Source organism: Eleutherodactylus coqui, chromosome 8 (assembly GCF_035609145.1).
Source record: "Eleutherodactylus coqui strain aEleCoq1 chromosome 8, aEleCoq1.hap1, whole genome shotgun sequence".
Taxonomy (NCBI): Eukaryota; Metazoa; Chordata; class Amphibia; order Anura; family Eleutherodactylidae; genus Eleutherodactylus; species Eleutherodactylus coqui.
This window is the reverse complement of record NC_089844.1, coordinates 244,381-266,139: the sequence shown is the minus strand read 5'-3', so window position 1 is coordinate 266,139 and position 21,759 is coordinate 244,381. Positions and strand designations below refer to the sequence as shown.

Here is a 21,759-nt window from a genome sequence, read left to right as displayed (position 1 = left end):
TGCAGCTAGGGGAATCATCACGGACAAGCGTACCCGCCTGTCAACTGCCAGTGCCAACATGCTTACACTCATAAAGATGAACAAAGCCTGGATTTCCCCAGACTTCTCTTCTCCACCAGAAGAATGTTACAGGGGTCTGCCTATACTTCTGCTACAGAAATGTTACTGGGATCTGTCTATAGTGGTACTACAGAAATGATACAGGGGTCTGCGTATACTTCTGCTACAAAAATGTTACTGGGGTCTGCCTATACTTCAACAACAGAAATGGTGGTGGGGTCTGCCTATATTGCTGCTACAGAAATGTTACAGGCCTCTGCCTATACTGCTGCTACATAACTGTTACTGGGGTCTGCCTATACTTCTGCCACATAAATGTTACAGGGGTTTGCCTATACTGCTGCCACTTAAATGTCACAGGAGTCTGCCTATACTTCTGCTACAAGAATGTTACTGGGGTCTGCCTATACTTCTGCCACGTAAATATTACAGGGGGTCTGCGTATACTTCTGCTACAAAAATGGTACTGGGGTCTGCCTATACTTCAACAACAGAAATGGTGGTGGGGTCTGCCTATACTGCTGCTACAGAAATGTTACAGGCCTCTGCCTATACTGCTGCTACATAACTGTTACTGGGGTCTGCCTATACTTCTGCCACATAAATGTTACGCGGTCTGCCTATACTGCTGCCACTTAAATGTCACAGGAGTCTGCCTATACTTCTGCTACAAGAATGTTACTGGGGTTAGCCTATACTTCTGCCACGAAAATGTAACAGGGGGTCTGCGTATACTTCTGCTACAAAAATGGTACTGGGGTCTGCCTATGCTTCTGCTTCAGACATGTTACTGGGGTCTGCCTTTACTTCTACAGAAATGGTACTGGGGTCTGCCCATACTGCTGCTACAAAAATGTTACAGGGGTCTGCCTATGCTTCTGCTACATTAATGTTTCTGGGGTCTGCTTGCACTGCTGCTACAGAAATGATACAGGGCTCTGCCTATACTGCTGCTACAGAAACGTTACTAGGGTCTGCCTATACTGTTATTACAGAAATGTTACTCGGCTCTGTCTATGCTGTTACAACAGAAATGTTACTGGGGTCTGTCTATACTGTTACTACTGAAATGTTACAAATACTGGGCTCTGCCTGTACTGCTGCTACTGAAATGTTACAGGGATCTGCATATACTGCTGCTACCTAAATGTTACAAGGGTTTGCCAATACTGCTGCTACTAAAATGTGACTGTGATTCTGCCTATACTTCTGGCACGTAAATGTTACAGGTTTCTGCCTATACTTCTGCTGCAGAAATGTTACAGGGGTTTGCCTATACTGTTACTACAGAAATGTTACTGGGGTCTGCCTATACTTCCGCTAATGAAATGTTACTGGGGTCGGTCTATACTGTTACTACAGAAATGTTACTGGGGGTCTCCCTAGACTTCTGCAACATAACTGTTACTAGGGTCAGCTTATACCTTTGCTACTGGAATATTACAGGGGTCTGTGTATACTATGGGTGCACTAAGTCTTCCCATCGCGGTGTTCTACCTATATGGCCCCCCCAAAAAACCCAGAATGTCTGGGGCATGGCGTGTGGGCCGCAGCCAACATATATTTCCTCTCACGTAACCTCAGCTATCCGGGGCACTGCAATGGGATTTCTTAATGTACCGTCTGTGTTTTCCTGCTAGCCACCCATGCTGTGTTTGCACACAGACTTGCCATAGTGGAGTTGTACCTGCCTGGCACTTTAAAAAAAAAAAACAGAATGTCTAGGGCATGGCGTGTGGGCCGCAGCCAACATGTATTTCCTCTCACGTAACCTCAGCTATACGGGGCACTGCAATGGGATTTCTTTATGTACCGTCTGTGTGTTCCTGCTAGCCACCCATGCTGTGGGTGCACACAGACTTGCCATAGCGGAGTTGTAACTGTCTGTCCCCAAAACACTGACAGACTTGGGTAGGGTGCAGAGTGCAGATTGTTTACCCCTTGCGTTGTCGATGAGGTATCCGACACCCAAACAGAATGAGTAGTGTGTGGACACATGGAGTCCCCATTGCTAAGTCACTCGCAGCACCTTGGGCCACACAAGGTGTTTGCTGGGACAGAGGCTGACCCAGGGCCCGCTCACATATTTCCCACACCGAGTATTTCTGCATTGTGGAGATGTGTAGAAGTGCTGGGCTGGCAGCTGAGTCCCCTTTATGCCCACGTTTGCAGCTGCTGACGGAGGTGGCACAGGATTAGAATGAAGATCGAACGTCAATCTATTATCAATTCTCAACAGCATTGTGGGCTATCACCCACACTTTCAAAGAGGGTCGCTTCCTGGCCCTGCCAACCCTCTGCATTGTATGCCTCCGGTTCCTCCTCATGGCAGACACACTTATAAATAGACATGAGGGTGGTGTGGCTATGAAGCCAGTGTGTGGCATGAGAGCAGCCAAAGGCTGCGCAGGGGCACTTTTGTAAGCGTTGCGGGCGCAGGGTCGTGTGGGGGGTTGGGCAGCATGTAATCCAGGAGAAGAGGCAGCGGTGTGTCCCACAGGCAGTGATTGTGCTTGGTTGGAGGTAGTGTGGTGCTTAACTAAGGTCTGCCTTGCTAATGAGGGTTTGTCCGAAGTAAAAATTGTTAGGGGGTTGCCGGTATTGTGACTTAATAGTGAGACCTGGGAACCTGAGATGCAGCCCTGCATGTTGTCCCTCGCCTGACCTATCCGTTTCTGTGTTGTTTCCATCACTTTCGTAGGTTTTGCAGATTTTCACAAATGAAAACCTTAGCGAGCATCGGCGATATACAAAAATGCTCGGGTCGCCCATTGACTTCAATGGGGTTCGTTACTCGAAACAAACCCTCGAGCATCGCGGAAAGCTCGACTCGAGCAACGAGCACCCGAGCATTTTGGTGTTTGCTCATCTCTAATTCTGCGTCTTCCTGTTACATAGAGATTTTAGAACCATTAAAGGAATACATGGGTCAAAAATGAGGTGACCACATGACAATGAGGAGATGCCCTGGGTCATTATGTCTCTACAGTAGATACAAAGTACCAGCCGGGTCTATAATCAAAGTAATGAGACATTAACCCCTTAACGACTGCCCCATCGGGAAACTACGTCCTCAGCAAGTGGGCTTTAATCCTAGAGGACGTAGTTTTATGCATTCTCTTAGGATTAATGCCCACTTGCCTGAGGACGTGACAGCTCCATGCTGTCGGTGCCTGCAGGTAGCCGACAGCATGGAGCTGTCATCCCAGGATGCGGGCAGTCCCCCCCGGCATTGCGATCGGCGCTATACAATGGATAGCGCCGATCGCAATAAAGTAAATAAAAGTGTGAAAAAAGTAAATGGATCGGAACCATCAGAGCAGCTGAAAATACTCACACGGCTTGTCGGCGGTGTCCCCCGGAGATCTGCTCCTCCCGGACCCGCCGGCGGCCTTCTGCGCATGCGCGCCAGACGATGACGTCCCGCGCACGCGCAGAAGCCCGGGAGCCACCGGCAAATTTAAAATCTCCTGGCTCCCGGCTCCCGAAGGTAGCCGGGAGCCAGGAGGTGTTACCGGGGACCGCGGAGAGCCGCTATCCATTGGATAGCGGCGATTGCGAAAAAGTTAAAAAAGTTTTTAAAAAGTGTCCGTTTCACCTCCCCTCATGGATCGGATCCATGAGGGGAGGTGAAAATACTCACCCCCGGTCCTCAGCGGTGTCCCGATGTTCCGGGACCCGAAGTCCCCCTCTGCGCATGCGCGCCCGATGACTGACAGAGGGGCTCGAGCCCCGGGAAATTTAAAATCCCTCTGCTCTTGGCTGCAATGTGTAGCCCAGAGCAGAGGGATGTCACTGGGGACATGATCACTGTCATCCAATGGAAGTGTAAAGTTTTTTAAAAAAGTGTAAAAAGTAAAAAAAAAAGTTTTTAAAAAGTTAAAAATCTTACGTCTCATCACCCCCCACGGATCATATCCGTGAGGGAGGATGAAATGATGTACGTAAGGCCCGCGGATTTATCCGCGGACCTTACCCCAGCTTTTGCGCACGCGCCCGTCGCCAAAGTGGCGGACGCATGCGCAAAAGCTGTGGATTGCCAGCGTAATTTAAAATTTCCCTGCTCCTGGCTACAAAATTTAGCCGGGAGCCTGGAGATTTGACGGAGAGCCGCGGTGAGCAGTTTCTGGTCATGTGTTCGCCGTTATCCAATGGATAATGGCGATCACGTAAAAGTAAAAAAAAGGTGAAGGTTCACCTCCCCTCACCAATGCGATCGGTGAGGGGAGATGAAACTTTTTACCGGAAGCCTCCGTATTTCCACCCCGACGCAATCCTCATCCGTGAACTTTCCCGGATTCTGCGCATGCGACCGCCGGCAAAATATCGGACACATGCGCAGGAGTCGGGGAGCCCAGGAAATTTAAAATCTCCTTGCTCCCAGCGACCATCGGTCGCCGAGAGCCTGGAGCAGTGACGGGTGGCCTCGTTGAGCGGTCCTCGGTCACGTGATAAAAAGGTAGCGATCTACCTTTGGCCGGTCTCACATGACCGGATAGGAATTACGGATTCCGCATGCGTCTGATCCGCGGTATTACGCAGATCAATTGCATTGGATTACACAATTCCGCTCACATTAGTGGGTCGAAATTGTGTAATCCACTTGCAGAAAAGAGAACGCAGCAGGTTCTATTTTACCGCGGATATCCGCAGCATAGAGCCCATTGTGCTCCATGGTCGTGGATATACCCTCTGCCCATACGCAACTACATTGTATACGGGCTGCGGGTACCCGTATCATCGCTAAGCGACGGTGCGGGAAATACAAACAAAAAAATATATACTGCGCATGACCGCCTGTGTGAGTAGGCAATTATGCGCAGTACATTACGCGGCCGTACGCAGGGTCACGGCCGGGCTAACAGATGGGATCCGCTGCGGGCCTCCGGAAGCGGATTCCACCTACGTCCGTGTGAGCTCGGCGTTATTCAGACCGCTACCTGTAATCCGTAATTAACAAGAAGCCCCGGGAACGTTCACCTTCCTGCAGTTCCAGGAGCACCTTGTTGAGCGCCTTCTGTGCGAGACCGCCACACCTCAGCAGGCTTACGGAGACTCACGGAACACCACTTTTTACACCCCATACCCGCTACTGAGGTCAAGAAATACCCCTAAAAAGCATGAGAGGAGGGGGGATACCCGGTTTTATTGCCCCATGGGCCCATCCCAACAAGCCGCTGTAGTTACCCCTGTCTTCGGAAATACTACACAGTTCACATTATTACTTTTATCTAAGATTTGGGGAACGCCGAAAAGGGCGCGGAGTGTGTGGGGGAGGGGGGGGGGGATTTTTAGGGAGTCAATTTTTTAATTCCGTACAAGTGGGCAATGGTTCCTGGAATTTATTCAGTTGTGCCCTGCAATCCAACCGTTGTTCCCTCCATTATAGGCCTGTGTCCTATAAGTAGATTAGGGCCACAACGGGAATGTTTTTGAACACGGGACAAATGGGGGTATCCATTTTGGGGTGAATGTCTTCATTCCTATGTACACTGTACAAAAAAAACAGGTTTTAAATTTAAAAAATTGCCAAAAAAATGAAAATTATAATTTTTTCCTTCTGCTTTGCTTAGATTTATTCAAATACTGTGGGGTCAAAACACACAGTACACCCCTAGATGAACTCATTAAGGGGTCTAGTTTTTAAAATGGGGTCATTTGTGGGGGTTCTTTATCGTTTTGGATGCTTAATGTCTCTACAAGTGGGCAATGGGGCCTGGAATTTATTCCGTTGTACCCTGAAATCCAATGGGTGCTCCTTCCATTATAGGCCTAGCCATGTGTCCTTTAAGTAGATTAGGGCCACAAGGGGTATGGTTTTTATCACGGGACAAACAGGGGTATCCATTTTGGGGTGAAAGTCTTCATTTATATGTGTGCTGTAGAGATGAGCGAGCACCAAAATGCTCGGGTGCTCGTTACTCGAGACGAACTTTTCGCGATGCTCGAGGGTTCGTTTCGAATAACGAACCCCATTGAAGTCAATGGGCGACCCGAGCATTTTTGTATATCGCTGATGCTCGCTAAGGTTTTCGTTTGTGAAAATCTGGGCAATTCAAGAAAGTGATGGGAACGACACAGCAACGGATAGGGCAGGCGAGGGGCTACATGTTGGGCTGCATCTCAAGTTCCCAGGTCCCACTATTAAGCCACAATAGCGGCAAGAGTGGGCCCCCCCCCTCCCAACAACTTTGACTTCTAAAAAGGCTTAATTAGCAATGCATACCTTAGCTAAGCACCACACTACCTTCAACAAAGCACGATCACTGCCTGCATGACACTCCGCTGCCACTTCTCCTCGGTTACATGCTGACCAAACCCCCCCCCCCCACGACCCGGTGTCCACAGCGCACACCAAAGTGTCCCTGCCCAGCCTTCAGCTGCCCTCATGCCACGCCACCCTCATGTCTATTTATAAGTGCGTCTGCGAGAGGAAAAGCAGGCACACACTGCAGAGGGTTGGCACGGCTAGGCAGCGACCCTCTTTAAAATGGGCGGGGCGATAGTCCACAATGCTGTACAGAAGCAATGAGAAATGCAATCCTGTGCCACCTCCATCTGGAGCTGCACACGTGGGCATAGCAATGGGGAACCTATGTGCCACACACTATTCATTCTGTCAAGGTGTCTGCATGCCCCAGTCAGACCGTGGTTTTTTATGAATAGTCACAGGCAGGTACAACTCCGCAATGGGAATTCCGTGTGCAACCACAGCATGGGTGGCTCCCTGGAACCCACCGGCGGTAGATAAATATATCCCATTGCATTGCCCTGGACAGCAGAGCTAACGTCAGATTAAATGCAGGTGGGCTTCGGCCCACACTGCATGCCCCAGTCAGACAGGGTTTTTTATAAGTAGACACAGGCAGGTACAACTCCCTATTGTGAAGTCCGTGTGGACGAACAGCATGGGTGGCTCCCTGGAACCCACCGGCGGTACATAAATATATCCCATTGCATTGCCCATCACAACTGAGGTAATGTCATGTTTAATGCAGGTGGGCTTCGGCCCACACTGCATGCCCCAGTCAGACTGGGGTTCTTTAGAAGTGGACACATGCAGTTACAACTCCGTGTGGACCGACAGCATAGGTGGCTCCCTGGAACCCACCGGTGGTACATAAATATATCCCATTGCAGTGCCCAGCACAGCTGATGTAACGTCAGCTTTAATGCAGGTGGGCAAAAAAGTAATTGGATTACACTGTAGGCGAGGGCCCCAAAAAAATTGGTGTACCAACAGTACTAATGTACCTCAGAAAAATTGCCCATGCCCAACCAAGAGGGCAGGTGAAACCCATTAATCGCTTTGGTTAATGTGGCTTAATTTGTAACTAGGCCTGGAGGCAGCCCAGTTAAAATAAAAATTGGTTCAGGTGCAAGTTTCAACGCTTTAATGAGCATTGAAATGTATAAAAATTGTTTACAAAAATTATATGACTGAGCCTTGTGGGCCTAAGAAAAATTGCCCGTTCGGCGTGATTACGTGAGGTTTCAGGAGGAGGAGCAGGAGGAGGAGGAGGATGAATATTATACACAGATTGATGAAGCAAAAATGTCCCCGTTTTTGATGGTGATAGAGAACAATGCTTCCATCCGCGGGTGCAGCCTACGTATTGTCTAGGTATCGCTGCTGTCCGCTGGTGGAGAAGAGAAGTCTGGGGAAATCCAGGCTTTGTTCATCTTGATGAGTGTAAGCCTGTCGGCACTGTCGGTTGACAGGCGGGTACGCTTATCTGTGATGATTCCCCCAGCCGCACTAAACACCCTCTCTGACAAGACGCTAGCCGCGGGACAAGCAAGCACCTCCAGGGCATACAGCGTGAGTTCAGACCACGTGTCCAGCTTCGACACCCAGTAGTTGTAGGGGGCAGAAGCGTCACGGAGGACGGTCGTGCGATCGGCTACGTACTCCCTCACCATCCTTTTACAGTGCTCCCGCCGACTCAGCCTGGAATGGGGAGCGGTGACACAGTCTTGCTGGGGAGCCAGAAAGCTGTCAAAGGCCTTAGAGAGTGTTCCCCTGCCTGTGCTGTACATGCTGCCTGATCTCCGCACCTCCCCTGCTACCTGGCCCTCGGAACTGCGCCTTCTGCCACTAGCGCTGTCGGATGGGAATTTTACCATCAGCTTGTCCGCCAGGGTCCTGTGGTATAGCATCACTCTCGAACCCCTTTCCTCTTCGGGTATGAGAGTGGAAAGGTTCTCCTTATACCGTGGGTCGAGCATTGTGTACACCCAGTAATCCGTAGTGGCCAGAATGCGTGAAACACGAGGGTCACGAGAAAGGCATCCTAACATGAAGTCCGCCATGTGTACCAGGGTACCTGTACGCAACACATGGCTGTCCTCACTAGTAAGATTACTTTCAGGATTCTCCTCCTCCTCCTCCTCAGGCCATACACGCTGAAAGGATGACAGGCAAGCAGCATGGGTACCCTCAGCAGTGGGCCAAGCTGTCTCTTCCCCCTCCTCCTCATGCTCCTCCTCCTCCTCCTCAACGCGCTGAGATATAGACAGGAGGGTGGTCTGACTATCCAGCGACATACTGTCTTCCCCCGGCTCTGTTTCCGAGTGCAAAGCGTCTGCCTTTATGCTTTGCAGGGAACTTCTCAAGAGGCATAGCAGAGGAATGGTGACGCTAATGATTGCAGCATCGCCGCTCACCATCTGGGTAGACTCCTCAAAGTTTCCAAGGACCTGGCAGATGTCTGCCATCCAGGCCCACTCGTCTGTAAAGAATTGAGGAGGCTGACTCCCACTGCGCCGCCCATGTTGGAGTTGGTATTCCACTATAGCTATACGCTGCTCATAGAGCCTGGCCAACATGTGGAGCGTAGAGTTCCACCGTGTGGGCACGTCGCACAGCAGTCGGTGCACTGGCAGATTAAACGGATGTTGCAGGGTGCGCAGGGTGGCAGCGTCCGTGTGGGACTTGCGGAAATGTGCGCAGAGCCGGCGCACCTTTCCGAGCAGGTCTGACAAGCGTGGGTAGCTTTTCAGAAAGCGCTGAACCACCAAATTAAAGACGTGGGCCAGGCATGGCACGTGCGTGAGGCTGCCGAGCTGCAGAGCCGCCACCAGGTTACGGCCGTTGTCACACACGACCATGCGCGGTTGGAGGCTCAGCGGCGCAAGCCAGTGGTCGGTCTGCTCCGTCAGACTCTGCAGCAGTTCGTGGGCCGTGTGCCTCTTATCTCCTAAGCTGAGTAGTTTCAGCATGGTCTGCTGACGCTTGCCCACCGCTGTGCTGCCACGCCGCGCGACACCGACTGCTGCCGACGTGCTGATGCTGACACATCTTGATTGCGAGACAGAGGTTGCGGAGGAGGAGGAGGGTGGTTTAGTGGAGGAAGCATACACCGCCGCAGATACCACCACCAAGCTGGGGCCCGCAATTCTGGGGGTGGGTAGTACGTGAGCGGTCCCAGCCTCCACTAAATTCACCCAATGTGCCGTCAGGGAGATATAGTGGCCCTGCCCGGCTGGGCTTGTCCACGTGTCCATTGTTAAGTGGACCTTGGCAGTAACCGCGTTGGTGAGGGCGCATACAATGTTGTGGGAGACGTGGTCGTGCAGGGCTGGGACGGCACATCGGGAAAAGTAGTGGCGACTGGGAACTGAGTAGCGCGGGGCCTCCGCCGCCATCATACCTTTGAAAGCCTCCATTTCCATAACCCTATACGGCAGCATCTCCAGGCTGATAAATTTGGCTATGTGCACGTTTAACGCTTGAGCGTGCGGGTGCGTGGCGGCATACTTGCGCTTGCACTCAAACACTTGTGCTAACGACGGCTGGACAGTGCGCTGACAGACATTGGTGGATGGGGCCGAGGACAGCGGAGGTGAGGGTGTGGGTGCAGGCCAGGAGACGGTAGTGCCTGTGTCCTGAGAGGGGGGTTGGATCTCAGTGGCAGGTTGGGGCACAGGGGGAGAGGCAGCGGTGCAAACCGGAGGCGGTGAACGGCCTTTGTCCCACCTTGTGGGGTGCTTGGCCATCATATGTCTGCGCATGCTGGTGGTGTTGAGGCTGGTGGTGGTGGCTCCCCGGCTGATCTTGGCGCGACACAGGTTGCACACCACTGTTCGTCGGTCGTCTGCACTCTCAGTGAAAATCTGCCAGACCTTTGAGCACCTCGGCCTCTGCAGGGTGGCATGGCGCGAGGGGGCACTTTGGGAAACAGTTGGTGGATTATTTGGTCTGGCCCTGCCTCTACCCCTGGCCACCGCACTGCCTCTTCCAACCTGCCCTGCTGCTGCACTTGCCTCCCCCTCTGAAAACCTGTCCTCAGTAGGCTTAGCAAACCAGGTGGGGTCAGTTACTTCATCGTCCAGCTTCTCTTCCTCCAAATCATCTGTGCGCTCCTCCCTCGGACTTACTGCCCATACTACTACCTCACTGATAGACAACTGTGTCTCATCGTCATCGTCCTCCTCACCCACTGAAAGCTCTTGAGACAGTTGCCGGAAGTCCCCAGCCTCATCCCCCGGACCCCGGGAACTTTCCAAAGGTTGGGCATCGGTCACGACAAACTCCTCCAGTGGGAGAGGATTCGGAACCATTGCTGCCCATTGTGGGCATGGGCCCGAGAGCAGTTCCTGGGAGTCTGCCTGCTCCTCAGAATGTGTCATTGTAATGGAGTGAGGAGGCTGGGAGGAAGGAGGAGCAGCAGTCAGAGGATTCAGAGTTGCAGCAGTGGACGTCGCAGAACTCTGGGTGGTCGATAGATTGCTGGATGCACTTTCTGCCATCCACGACAGGACCTGCTCACACTGCTCATTTTCTAATAAAGGTCTACCGCGTGGACCCATTAATTGTGAGATGAATGTGGGGACGCCAGAAACGTGCCTCTCTCCTAATCCCGCAGCAGTCGGCTGCGATACACCTGGATCAGGAGCTCGGCCTGTGCCCACACCCTGACTTGGGCCTCCTCGCCCGCGTCCACGTCCACGTCCTCTAGGCCTACCCCTACCCTTCAGCATGCTGTATTACCAGTAGTGCAGAAACAGAACACTGTAATTAAATGTGCCGCTTATTGGCCTGTGGTTGGAGGCTGACTTCGCTTACGGAACGCACAGCAGAGCCAGGAAAGAATTTTGCGCAAGCCTGCTGTAACACTTAGCTGGCTGCGTATGAATTAGGACAACTACCCCCAGCAGAGACCCAGTACACTGAGGACGGTCACAGGCAGCCCAAATAGATTTATTTTTCCCAAATTATTTTGGAAAAGCCCACTGCCTATTTAGAAGGTATATGTCTTCTGTCCCTGCGTCACCACTACTGGCCCTGGACTATGTAAAATTACTGCAGACTGTTTCACTGTAGACAGGAATACAGCGGTGATGTAACAGGCAACACAGAGCCAGGAAAGAATTTTGCGCAAGCCTGCTGTAACACTTAGCTGGCTGCGTATGAATTAGGACAACTACCCACAGCAGAGACCCAGTACATTGAGGACGGTCACAGGCAGCCCAAATAGATTTATTTTTCCCAAATTTTCTTGGAAAAGCCCACTGCCTATATAGACTGTATATGTATTCTGTCCCTGCGTCACCACTACTGGCCCTGGACTATGTAAAATTACTGCAGACTGTTTCACTGTGGACAGGAATACAGCGGTGATGTAACAGGCAACACAGAGCCAGGAAAGAATTTTGCGCAAGCCTGCTGTAACACTTAGCTGGCTGCGTATGAATTAGGACAACTACCCCCAGCAGAGACCCAGTACACTGAGGACGGTCACAGGAAGCCCAAATAGATTTATTTTTCCCAAATTTTTTTGGAAAAGCCCACTGCCTATATAGACTGTATATGTCTTCTGTCCCTGCGTCACCACTACTGGCCCTGGACTATGTAAAATTACTGCAGGACGCAATGCTCTGGACGCAATGCTCTGCACGGCCGATATACAAAAAAAAAAAGGTGCAACACTGCAAAAAGCAGCCTCAACAGTACTGCACACGGTCAGATGTGGCCCTAAGAAGGACCGTTGGGGTTCTTGAAGCCTACTATAACTCCTAACACTCTCCCTATAGCAGCTCCAGCATCAGCAGCACTTTCCCTGAACAATGTCAGAATGCATCTGTGGAGAGCCGCGGGAGGGGCCGATTTATATACTCGGGTGACACCTGATCTCACCAGCCACTCACTGCAGGGGGGTGATATAGGGCTTGAACGTCGCAGGGGGAAGTTGTAATGCCTTCCCTGTCTTTCTATTGGCCAGAAAAGCGCGCTAACGTCTCAGAGATGAAAGTGAAAGTAACTCGAACATCGCGTGGTACTCGTTACGAGTAACGAGCATCTCAAAACGCTAATACTCGAACGAGCATCAAGCTCGGACGAGTACGTTCGCTCATCTCTAACGCTAATCTATACGTGGGTGACTTTGAAAAGCATAGATTTTTAGATGAACGAATTATCTTTTATAAGAGGTTCATCGATGTCATTTTAATTTGGGATGGGAAAGAAAATGATCTGATAGACTTTGTCTCACAATTGAATAGGAATGAATATAATCTCCAATTCACCGATAATATTGACCATAATAATTTTTTTAGATTTAGAATTAACCCATGATAATAACAGGATTATTGCTACCACCCATTTTAAAAAAGTTGATAGTAAAAGTTACATCAATTTTTACACCCCTGGAAGACTAACATTCCTTATAGGCAACTGAAAAGGATAAGTCAAAACTGTACAAGAATTGAAGATTTTAAAAAACAATCTCTCATTTAAAAAAAAAAATGTTTTTTAGAGAAGAAATATCCCGAAGAGCTTATAGATGCAGCATACAATAAAATACTAAAAGAAAGACAGAATGTAAATGATAGGGAAGAGATAGAGGTTAGAAATGAAAATGAAAATAAAAATAGAAATAAGAATGAAGATAAAAAAGGATTAAGTAGTAAGAGTAAAAACAAAAATAAAAATACTTTTGGACTAGCCTTCATAACTAGATACAATAACCAAAATCGGGACATCCGTAAAATTATACAAAAAAACTGGTCAATCCTTATGAATGACCCAATTTTGGGGAAAACTTTAGATAAATATCCTAGATTAATTTTTAGAAAGAATAGGACCATCAAAGATTCTATAGCCCCATCCAGAGCAGAGGCTAAAAAGAAGAGTATAATTACTAATATTACATCATATAATAAGACTGGAATATTTAGATGCCATAAAAATAGATGTAAGTGTTGCCCACATATCCAACAGGGTAGAAGATCTATTTGAAATAAAACCCGAAGGGGAAGTAGTTAGACTAGACAATAGAGTTAGACTGGATTGTGGGAGTAGTTACATTATATATTTATTAGAATGCAGTTGCGGCATGAGATACGTGGGGAGGACAAAGAATAGACTGAGAGTACGTATAAATAATCACAAATTTAATATCCGTAAAGGATATTCCAAACATAGTGTGTCCCGCCACTTTGCGGAGGCACACAACTGTGAAACAAAAGATCTGGTCGTAACTCCATTGGAACATATCCACAATAAATCTATTAGCCATCTCCGTTGTAAAGAGATGTACTGGATATATAGGTTAAAAACATTGGTACCTATGGGATTAAGCAAGATCCTGGAGAAAATTTGAGTATTTTATAGAAAAAAGGATATAAAATATTTTTACCGTGTTTAAATTAGGTTTTTGTAAATATTTAACACTAGATTTTGGGTATTATGTATATATATATATATATATATATATATATATATATATATATATATATTATATTATATTATATACACACACACAGATATACATTCCCTTATGGGATATAACATCCTAAAGAAAAAAAATTGTTGAAATTTTTTTTTTTATTATAGGTATTAAGATATTTTATAAGAATTAATATCAAAACATGGGTGGTGTAATTTTATAGGATTTCTATTTATATACACATTTTTATATATTTTTACAAAGGGTTTCCTAATAGTTAGCTAATTAATTGACTAATGAATATATGTACAAACTATTAATTATAAATATATTTTAGTTATCACAGTTCAAATTATAAGAAAATTGTTTTTTTGAGTTAATAAATAGATATTGGGCTATATACATAATTTATTTTTTAAATATTACATTAAAGTATATATTATAAGATATATATATATATATATATATATATATATATATATATATATATATATATATATATATATATATATTGGTTCCGAGTGATATGCCCTTGTTAATAGATGAGGTAAATAGATATTGAGTAGCTATATAATACTATACTAGGTATGATAAATTGACATTATATTTCTAATGAATGAGTTATCCGATCACGTGATATAATGACGTGGTGTGTCCTGTGAAATGATCGTAGTATACAACCCCGTTTTTATGAATGAATGTAATGACATGTCCAACCACGTGACGGGAATGACGTATTGCGTCACAAGAGATGACCTTGTGATACCAAGATGGCGCCGGGGCACGGCGTCCACCGAAAACATGTGTTTGTGAGTAAGACTAATCTTTTAATTGTGTTTATATAGATGTTATTTTGTGAATATGTGTATTGCTTGAGAAAGGCGTCTATGTACCGCCGAAACGCGTTGCAATAAAAGTATAGTATGTTATAAGGTTATTGCTTCCTGAGTTCCGGAGCGCGGGGGTACTTTTTGCTACTTGATTTCTTACGTACGCCAGGTTGGGGCTGTGCAACTTTTTCCAGGCTAATCCAGTCATTGTAGTGGGGAAAGAAAACGTGACTGATTTACTTTGTCAGTTTGGCCTTTCTGCAGGCAAGCGTATTATTTTTTTGGCCTACTGTGTGCGTTACAGTACCGCTGTCAGCCTCCAAGTGCAGGCCAATAATCGCCTAATTTTTACCAACGCTCAGTGTCTGCTGTATTCATAATCCACCATGCTGAGGGGTAGGGGTAGGCCTAGAGGATGTGGCCGTGGGCGAGGACGCGGAGGTCCAAGTGAGGGTGTGGGCACAGACCGAGTTCTTGGTCCAGGTGAATAGCAGCCAGCTGCTGAGGGATTAGGAGAGAGGAAAGTTTCTGGGCTCCCCAGCTTCATATCACACTTTTGTTCTGTGGCTTCACTGTTGTCCATTGGCTCTTATTCGTATCTGAAGCTTTGATTTTGCCCATGGAGGCAAAATCCACGGTGGTATCCCGGAACCCAGCCTGAACCTGGGCCCACTAACGTGGTTCCCACACGGACTATAGCGCATCCTGGTCATGCTGTCTTGGCCTTGTAATGCCACCTCCTTTAAACCCTCCCCCCCTCCTCCTCTTTCTCCAACAATGCAAACATTCTTGGCAAATGGTAAAGCTTTGGTCCCTCTTGCGGCAGTCTCTTAATCCTGGCCACAGTTCCGAAAACCAAAAAAATACAACTGGGGTGCTATTCGACTATCCCTAGCTGAAGCATTCAGCCGAGCGGTAGAGCAATTGCAGGCTTCCATCTTGTTGGTGCAGATAATAATTACATGGTGTTGTGTCATGCTGAGGTAGGAATAGAGCCAACTCTCGAACACAGCATCCCTGCATGGCTGGGGACAGAGTAGCAGCAGGCACTTATCCTTGGTGGAAGCAGGCCAGCTGAGAGCCACACACTCCCGGTCTGATTTTGGACTGATTGAAGAGGCCTTTACTTGTGATCATCTTTGGTAATTCCTGACAAAGATGAGTGGTATAGCCAGAAACTAGCATTGCTAACACTTTGCAATGGTGAACAGAAAACATATGAATGAAGCCTTTCCATATTTTTGATTGAGATGAGGAGTGCCGACTTTTAGCTCCTTGAATATCCTTTTCATTGCTATCAAATGCCCCTCTTGTCTCACAAAATACTAGCTTTTCCACATAGCTGTTGTTGCTTCCACTTTTATTCTGTGGCTTTACTTTGGTCCATTGGCGGATCTGAAGGTTTGATTTTGCCCATGGAGGCAAAATCCACGGTGGAGGCCCGGAACCCAGCCTGAACCTGGGCCCGCTAGCGTGGTTCCCACACAGACTATAGCGGGTCCTGGTCATGCTGTCTTGGCCTTGTAATGCCACCTCCTCCTCCCGCTTGGGTCAGCAATGCGCATCATGTAATTTCTCTCCTGTTACCACAGTTATCGGAGAAACTTGTTTGGGCTACAGGAGAGGAGCGTAACTGTATTAATGTTACAGGGGTCTGCCTATACTTCAGCTGCAGAAATGTTACAGGGGTCTGCCAATACCGCAGCTTCATTAATGTTACTGGGGTCAGTCTATACTGCTGCAACTAAAATGTTACTGGGGTCTGTCTATACTGTAACTACAGAAATGTTACTGGGGTCTACCTAGACTTCTGCAACATAACTGTTATTGGGGTCAGCTCATACGTTTGCTACAGGAATACTACAGGGGTCTGTGCATAGTATGGCTGCACTAAATTTTCACATCGCAGTGTTCTACCTATCTGGCACAAAAAAAAAAAAAACTGTGTGACTGGGGCATGCAGTGTGGGCCGAAGCCCACCTGTATTTTATCTGACGTTAGCTCTGCTATCCAGGGCACTGCAATGGGATACAGTAATGTACCATCGGTGGGTTCCAGGGAGCCGCCCGTGCTGTGGGTGCACACAGAATTCCCATTGCGGAGTTGTACCTGCCGGTGACTATTTATAAAAAAAAACCCAGTCTGACTGGGGCATGCAGTGTGGGCCGAAGCCCACCTGTATTTAATCTGACGTTAGCTCTACTATCCGGGGCACTGCATTGGGACAAACTAGATACAGCGCTAATGAGAGGTTCACAGCTACGCTAGCATTGGAGTCTGCAGTAGCCTCTGCTGAGGGTGTGTGCAGAGGCCTATGTCCTGGGTGCAGTGAAAGTCCGCTTCCTGCCTACGATTGCTGAAGCTGTGGGTCGAGGCCTATGTCGTCGGCGCGGCGTAAGTCTGCTATGTTTGGCCGCTCTGATTTATTTATTGTTCATGTCTTGGGTTGCTTAGGACCCACCTATGCTGTTGGTGCACACTTAGGGCTCCCACCCACTGGTGTTTTTTTTTCTCCACTGCGATGCGATTCTAAAGTTAAAGTCTCGCATCGCAGTGCAAGAAAAATGCAGGCAGATTCCCCCAAAATCGCTGGCATATCGCTGCGACATCGCCAGTTTTTTCAATGGGGCTAGCGCTGCTGCCACTGGCCCCATTGAAAAGACTGTCGCAGCGATATCGCAGCGATTTTCTCGCACTGTTCTGCGAGAGTTTTCACTAACTCTCGCAGCGCAGTGGAGAAAAAAAAACGCCAGTAGGTGGGGGGAGCCCTTAGTTCCCATCGCGGTGTTTGACCTGTCTGGCACAAAGACACTGACTGACTTGGGTAGGGGGCAGAGTGCAGATGGCTTTCCCCTTGCGGTGTCGATTAAGCTATGCGACACCTTGACAGAATGAATACTGTGTGGGCACATGGATTCCCCATAGCTATGTAACTCATGCCCTTGTTTGCAGCTCCTGAGGTGGCACAGGATTGGAATGACGATCGAACGTCAATTTCTCATTGCTTCTGTACAGCATTGTGGGCTATCGCCCGCCCCTTTTAAAGAGGGTCGCTACCTGGCCCTGCCAACCCTCTGCAGTGTGTGCCTCCGGTTCCTCCTCATCCAGTACGCGCTTATAAATAGACATGAGGGTGGTGTGGCTATGCGGCCAGCATGTGGCATGAGGGCAGCTGAAGGCTGCGCAGGGACACTTTTGTGTGCGCTGCTGGCGCAGGGTTGTGCGGGGGGCTGGGGGGTTGGGCAGCATGTAACCCAGGAGAAGAGGCAGCGGTGTGCCCCGCAGGCAGTGCTTGTGTTCGGTTGGAGGTAGTGTGGTGCTTAGCTAAGGTATGCCTTGCTAATAAGGGTTTGTCCGAAGTAAAAATTGTTAGGGGGGGGGGGGGGGTTATGGCAACTAGCCCTGTCTTGTTTCTACGGTGCACAAACTGTAACAAAAATAATATGATAACTTTATTCTATGGGTCAGTATGATTACCACGATGCCAAACTGGTGTCGCTTTTTTTTTTTAAAGTATAATTATTTTTTTTAAAGAAATCAAAATTTTTTAAAAATTATTTTCTGCCGCCATCTTTTGTGCGCAATAACTTTTATTTTTCTGTCCACATAGTTGTGCAAGAGTTCATTTCTTGCAGGGCATCCTGTAGTTTGTGTTAGTACCATTTTGGAATACATACGTCTTTTTGATCACTTTTCATTGCATTTTTTCTTGGAGACAGAATGACCAAAAAGGTGCATTTCTGGCTTTCTTAATTTATTTTTCGGACGACGTTCACCAGGAGGGGTAAATAATCCATTACTTTGATCAATAGGACTTTTACGGATACAGCAATACCAAGCATGTGTTTTTCTTTTATGATTTTGATTAGTCTAACCAATGACCTGTAAAACTACAGTTCATTAATTACAACTTACTGGTGGATGATCAGCAGTTTTTCCGCCACGCTGCATATAGCGTATGTATATGTTACATAAACCTACCCTTATAGTATTCAGTCAGCATGCGGTGTGTAATAGTGATTGCCAAATAGTTGTGCAATCACTTTTCTTATTCTTTTCATAAAGCAAGGTTAATGGCGAGCCTGCTGGATTAATTGTATAGGCAGTTTTCAAAAAAATACAATGCAATTGCAATTGGATTACATTATTACCCATAATTGGAAAACCTTACATGGCAGAAAAATGGGTATGATATTTAAATTCAGCGCACTAAAGTTACTATGAGCCACCTATCTGCTTATCGATTTCAAAAATTGTGTTGCACGGTGTTATAGTATGGGAATGTGATGTGAATGTACAGTAATGTGTTCAGTGATTTACCATCAGGTCACAGAGAATACAGACTAGCTGATGGGGCTACTGCTTGCTCAGGACATTTGGAAGCACTTCATGGTGATACTTGGGGATCTGTTTGTGAGATTGAACTAAGAGCGGCCAATGTACTTTGCAAAGAACTTCAATGTGGGGAAGCAGTGCCATCATTAATGACCTATACAAGAAGACCAGGACCAATATGGACAGAGCAAATCTATTGTGACGGTAATGAGTCCAGGCTATATGACTGTATAAGATATGGGATAGAAGGAAACTGCACCAAGCAAAGTTCTGCCTATATCCAATGTAAAGGTGCGTAATACTGTACATTTCATTCTATGATGTCATTGTGAATAATGGTGCAAAATATTATATAAAGAACATGTATAATCACTAGAGATGAGCGAGCATGCTCGTCCGAGCAGTAGCATACTCGAAGGTGCTCGTTACTCCAGCGAGCACCACACGGTGCTCAAGAAAATTTCCTCCTCTCCTCCCCACATGTTTAGTGCCATTTTTTTAGCTAATAAACATGCAGGGAAGGCTTTACCACGTCCTGCTGTGACGTGCCAACCCTGTGCACATCCATAGCAGTGACTGGCTGGGCTGAACACGTGACCTACGAGTATAAAAACTCTGGTCACCTGAGGCTCGCCTCACACTCCCGCTGCATGAGCTGAGGGATAGAGCTGCTGCTATAGGGAAAGCGATGGTGTAGGGAATAGGTAGCGGTTAGGCAGAGACCCTTGCTCCAAGTACCCAACAGTCCTTTCTAGGACTACAACTCCTCTCATTGTGTGCATCAGCAGTTTGGTTGGCTGGGAGCAGTAGTGCGCACAAAGTGTTCTCAAGCATCCCGGCTGTATACTGCATACTGTTACCAGTTTTATGCAGTACACCGCTAGTGGTGTACACAGACTAGATAGCAAGTAAAAAAACTGATATCATTTTTAATTTTTTAAAACTTTTTTGGCCGCTGAAAGCGTACGCTATATAGCAGTGTGTTGGTGCTGTCAATCTACGCTATCTAACAACAGTATACACTCTTTACATTTTTGGGGGGCCCACTGAAATCGTATGGTAGCAGTGTGTTAGCGGTGGACGATGAGGTGACTGACTCCACCTGGGTTGCTAAGCCTACTGATGACAGGACTTCAGAGGGGGAGGCAAGTGCAGCACCAGAACAGGTTGGAAGAGGCAGTGGGGTGGCCAGAGGGAGAAGCAGGGCCACAGCAAATAACCCCCCAACTTTTCCCCACAGCACATCCTCGCAGCAAGCCTCAATGCTGAGGGCTAGGTGCTCGAAAGTCTGGAAGTTTTTTATTGAGAGCACAGTCGACCGACGAACAGTGTTGTGCAACATGTGCCACACCAAGATCAGCTGGGGAGCCACCACCACCAGCCTCACCACCACCAGCATGCACAGGCATATAATGGCCAAGCACCCCACAAGGTGGGATAAAGGCTGTTCACCGCCTCCGGGTCACACCATTGCCTCTTCCCCTGTGTCACATCCTGGCACAGAGATGCAACCCCCCTCCCAGGTTGCAGGCATGAGCGTCTCCCGCCCTGCACCCACACCTTCACCTCCATTGTCCTCCACTAACTCCACCAATGTGTCCCAGCGCAGCGTTCAGCTGTCGATGACCCAAGCAAGCATTGGAACGCAAGCAGAGATATGTGGCAACCCACCAGCATGCACAATCGCTAAACGTGCATATTTCCAAACTACTCAGCCTGGAGATGCTGCCATATAGGCTGGTAGAAACAGCTTCCGCAACCTCATGGTGGCAGCCGTCCCTCAGTACTCGGTCCCCAGTCGCCACTATTTTTCCTGCTGCGCTGCCCCTGCACTACACCAGCATGTCTGACAAAACATAAATCGTGCCCTCACCAACGCGGTTATTGGGAAGGTCCACTTAACCACAGACACATAGACAAGTGCTGGTGGGCAGGGACACTACATCTCCCTGACAGCACATTGGGTAAACCTGGTGTAGGCTGGGACCAAGTCTGACCCTGCGTCCGCTCACGTGCTCCCCACACCGAGGATTGCAGATCCTATCTCGATCATGGTTTCTCCAGCTTATTATGCCACCTCCTCCAAATACCCCCATCATCCTCCTCCACCTCTCAATTTCCATGTGTGAGCATGTCACCTTCAGTCGGTAGCTCGAGGTGCTGCAGCACTGCTGTGGGGAAGCATCAGCATGTGCGCACATTTCTGAAAGTCTACCTCAGATGCTGCCACCCTCAGGACATTGCAACCAGCTGCCAGTGCACCGACTGTTGTGCGACGTGCCCACGTGCTGGAATTCAACATTGCACATGTTCGCGACAGTTTACGAGCAGCGTAGAGCCATTGGTGAATACCAGCTGCAACATGGCTGTCGGAGATGTAGTCAGCCTGCGCAGTTCTTCACAGAGGAGTGGGCATGGATGTCTGACATCTGTCAGGTCTTAGGAAACTTTAAGGAGTCAACACAAATGGTGAGCAGCGATGCGGCCATTATCAGCATAACCATCCTGCTGCTTTGCCTGCTGAGAAGGTCGCTGCTAAGCATTAAGGCCGACGCTTTGTAAATAGAACAGGAGATGGGGATGACAATACATTGCTTGATAGCCAGACCACCCCCACATCTGTTTCTCAGCGCGTATTGAAGGAGGAAGAGGGGGAAGAGACTGCTTCCCCCACTGCAGAGGGTACCCATGCTACTTCCTTCACATTTGTTCAGCGTGTATGGGAGGAGAAGGAAAATGAGGAGACTGGGAGTTATCCTCCTAGTGAGGATAGCGATGTGTTGCATACTGGGACTCTGGCACACATGGCTGACTTCATGTCAAGCAGCCTTTCTCATGACCCTCGCGTTAAACGCATTCTCGCC

The 21,759-nt window shown here is 48.1% G+C and overlaps 1 protein-coding gene across 1 annotated transcript in view; it reads left to right on the top strand.

Annotated features, from left to right (window-relative positions):
- Nucleotides 1–21,759, top strand: part of LOC136577417 (scavenger receptor cysteine-rich type 1 protein M130-like) — a 334,056-nt gene that overhangs the window by 190,512 nt on the left and 121,785 nt on the right. The window contains exon 5 of the mRNA XM_066577312.1: nt 18,887–19,186. Within this exon, the coding sequence (XP_066433409.1) occupies nt 18,887–19,186 (300 nt within the window). The remainder of the gene's footprint in view (nt 1–18,886; nt 19,187–21,759) is intronic.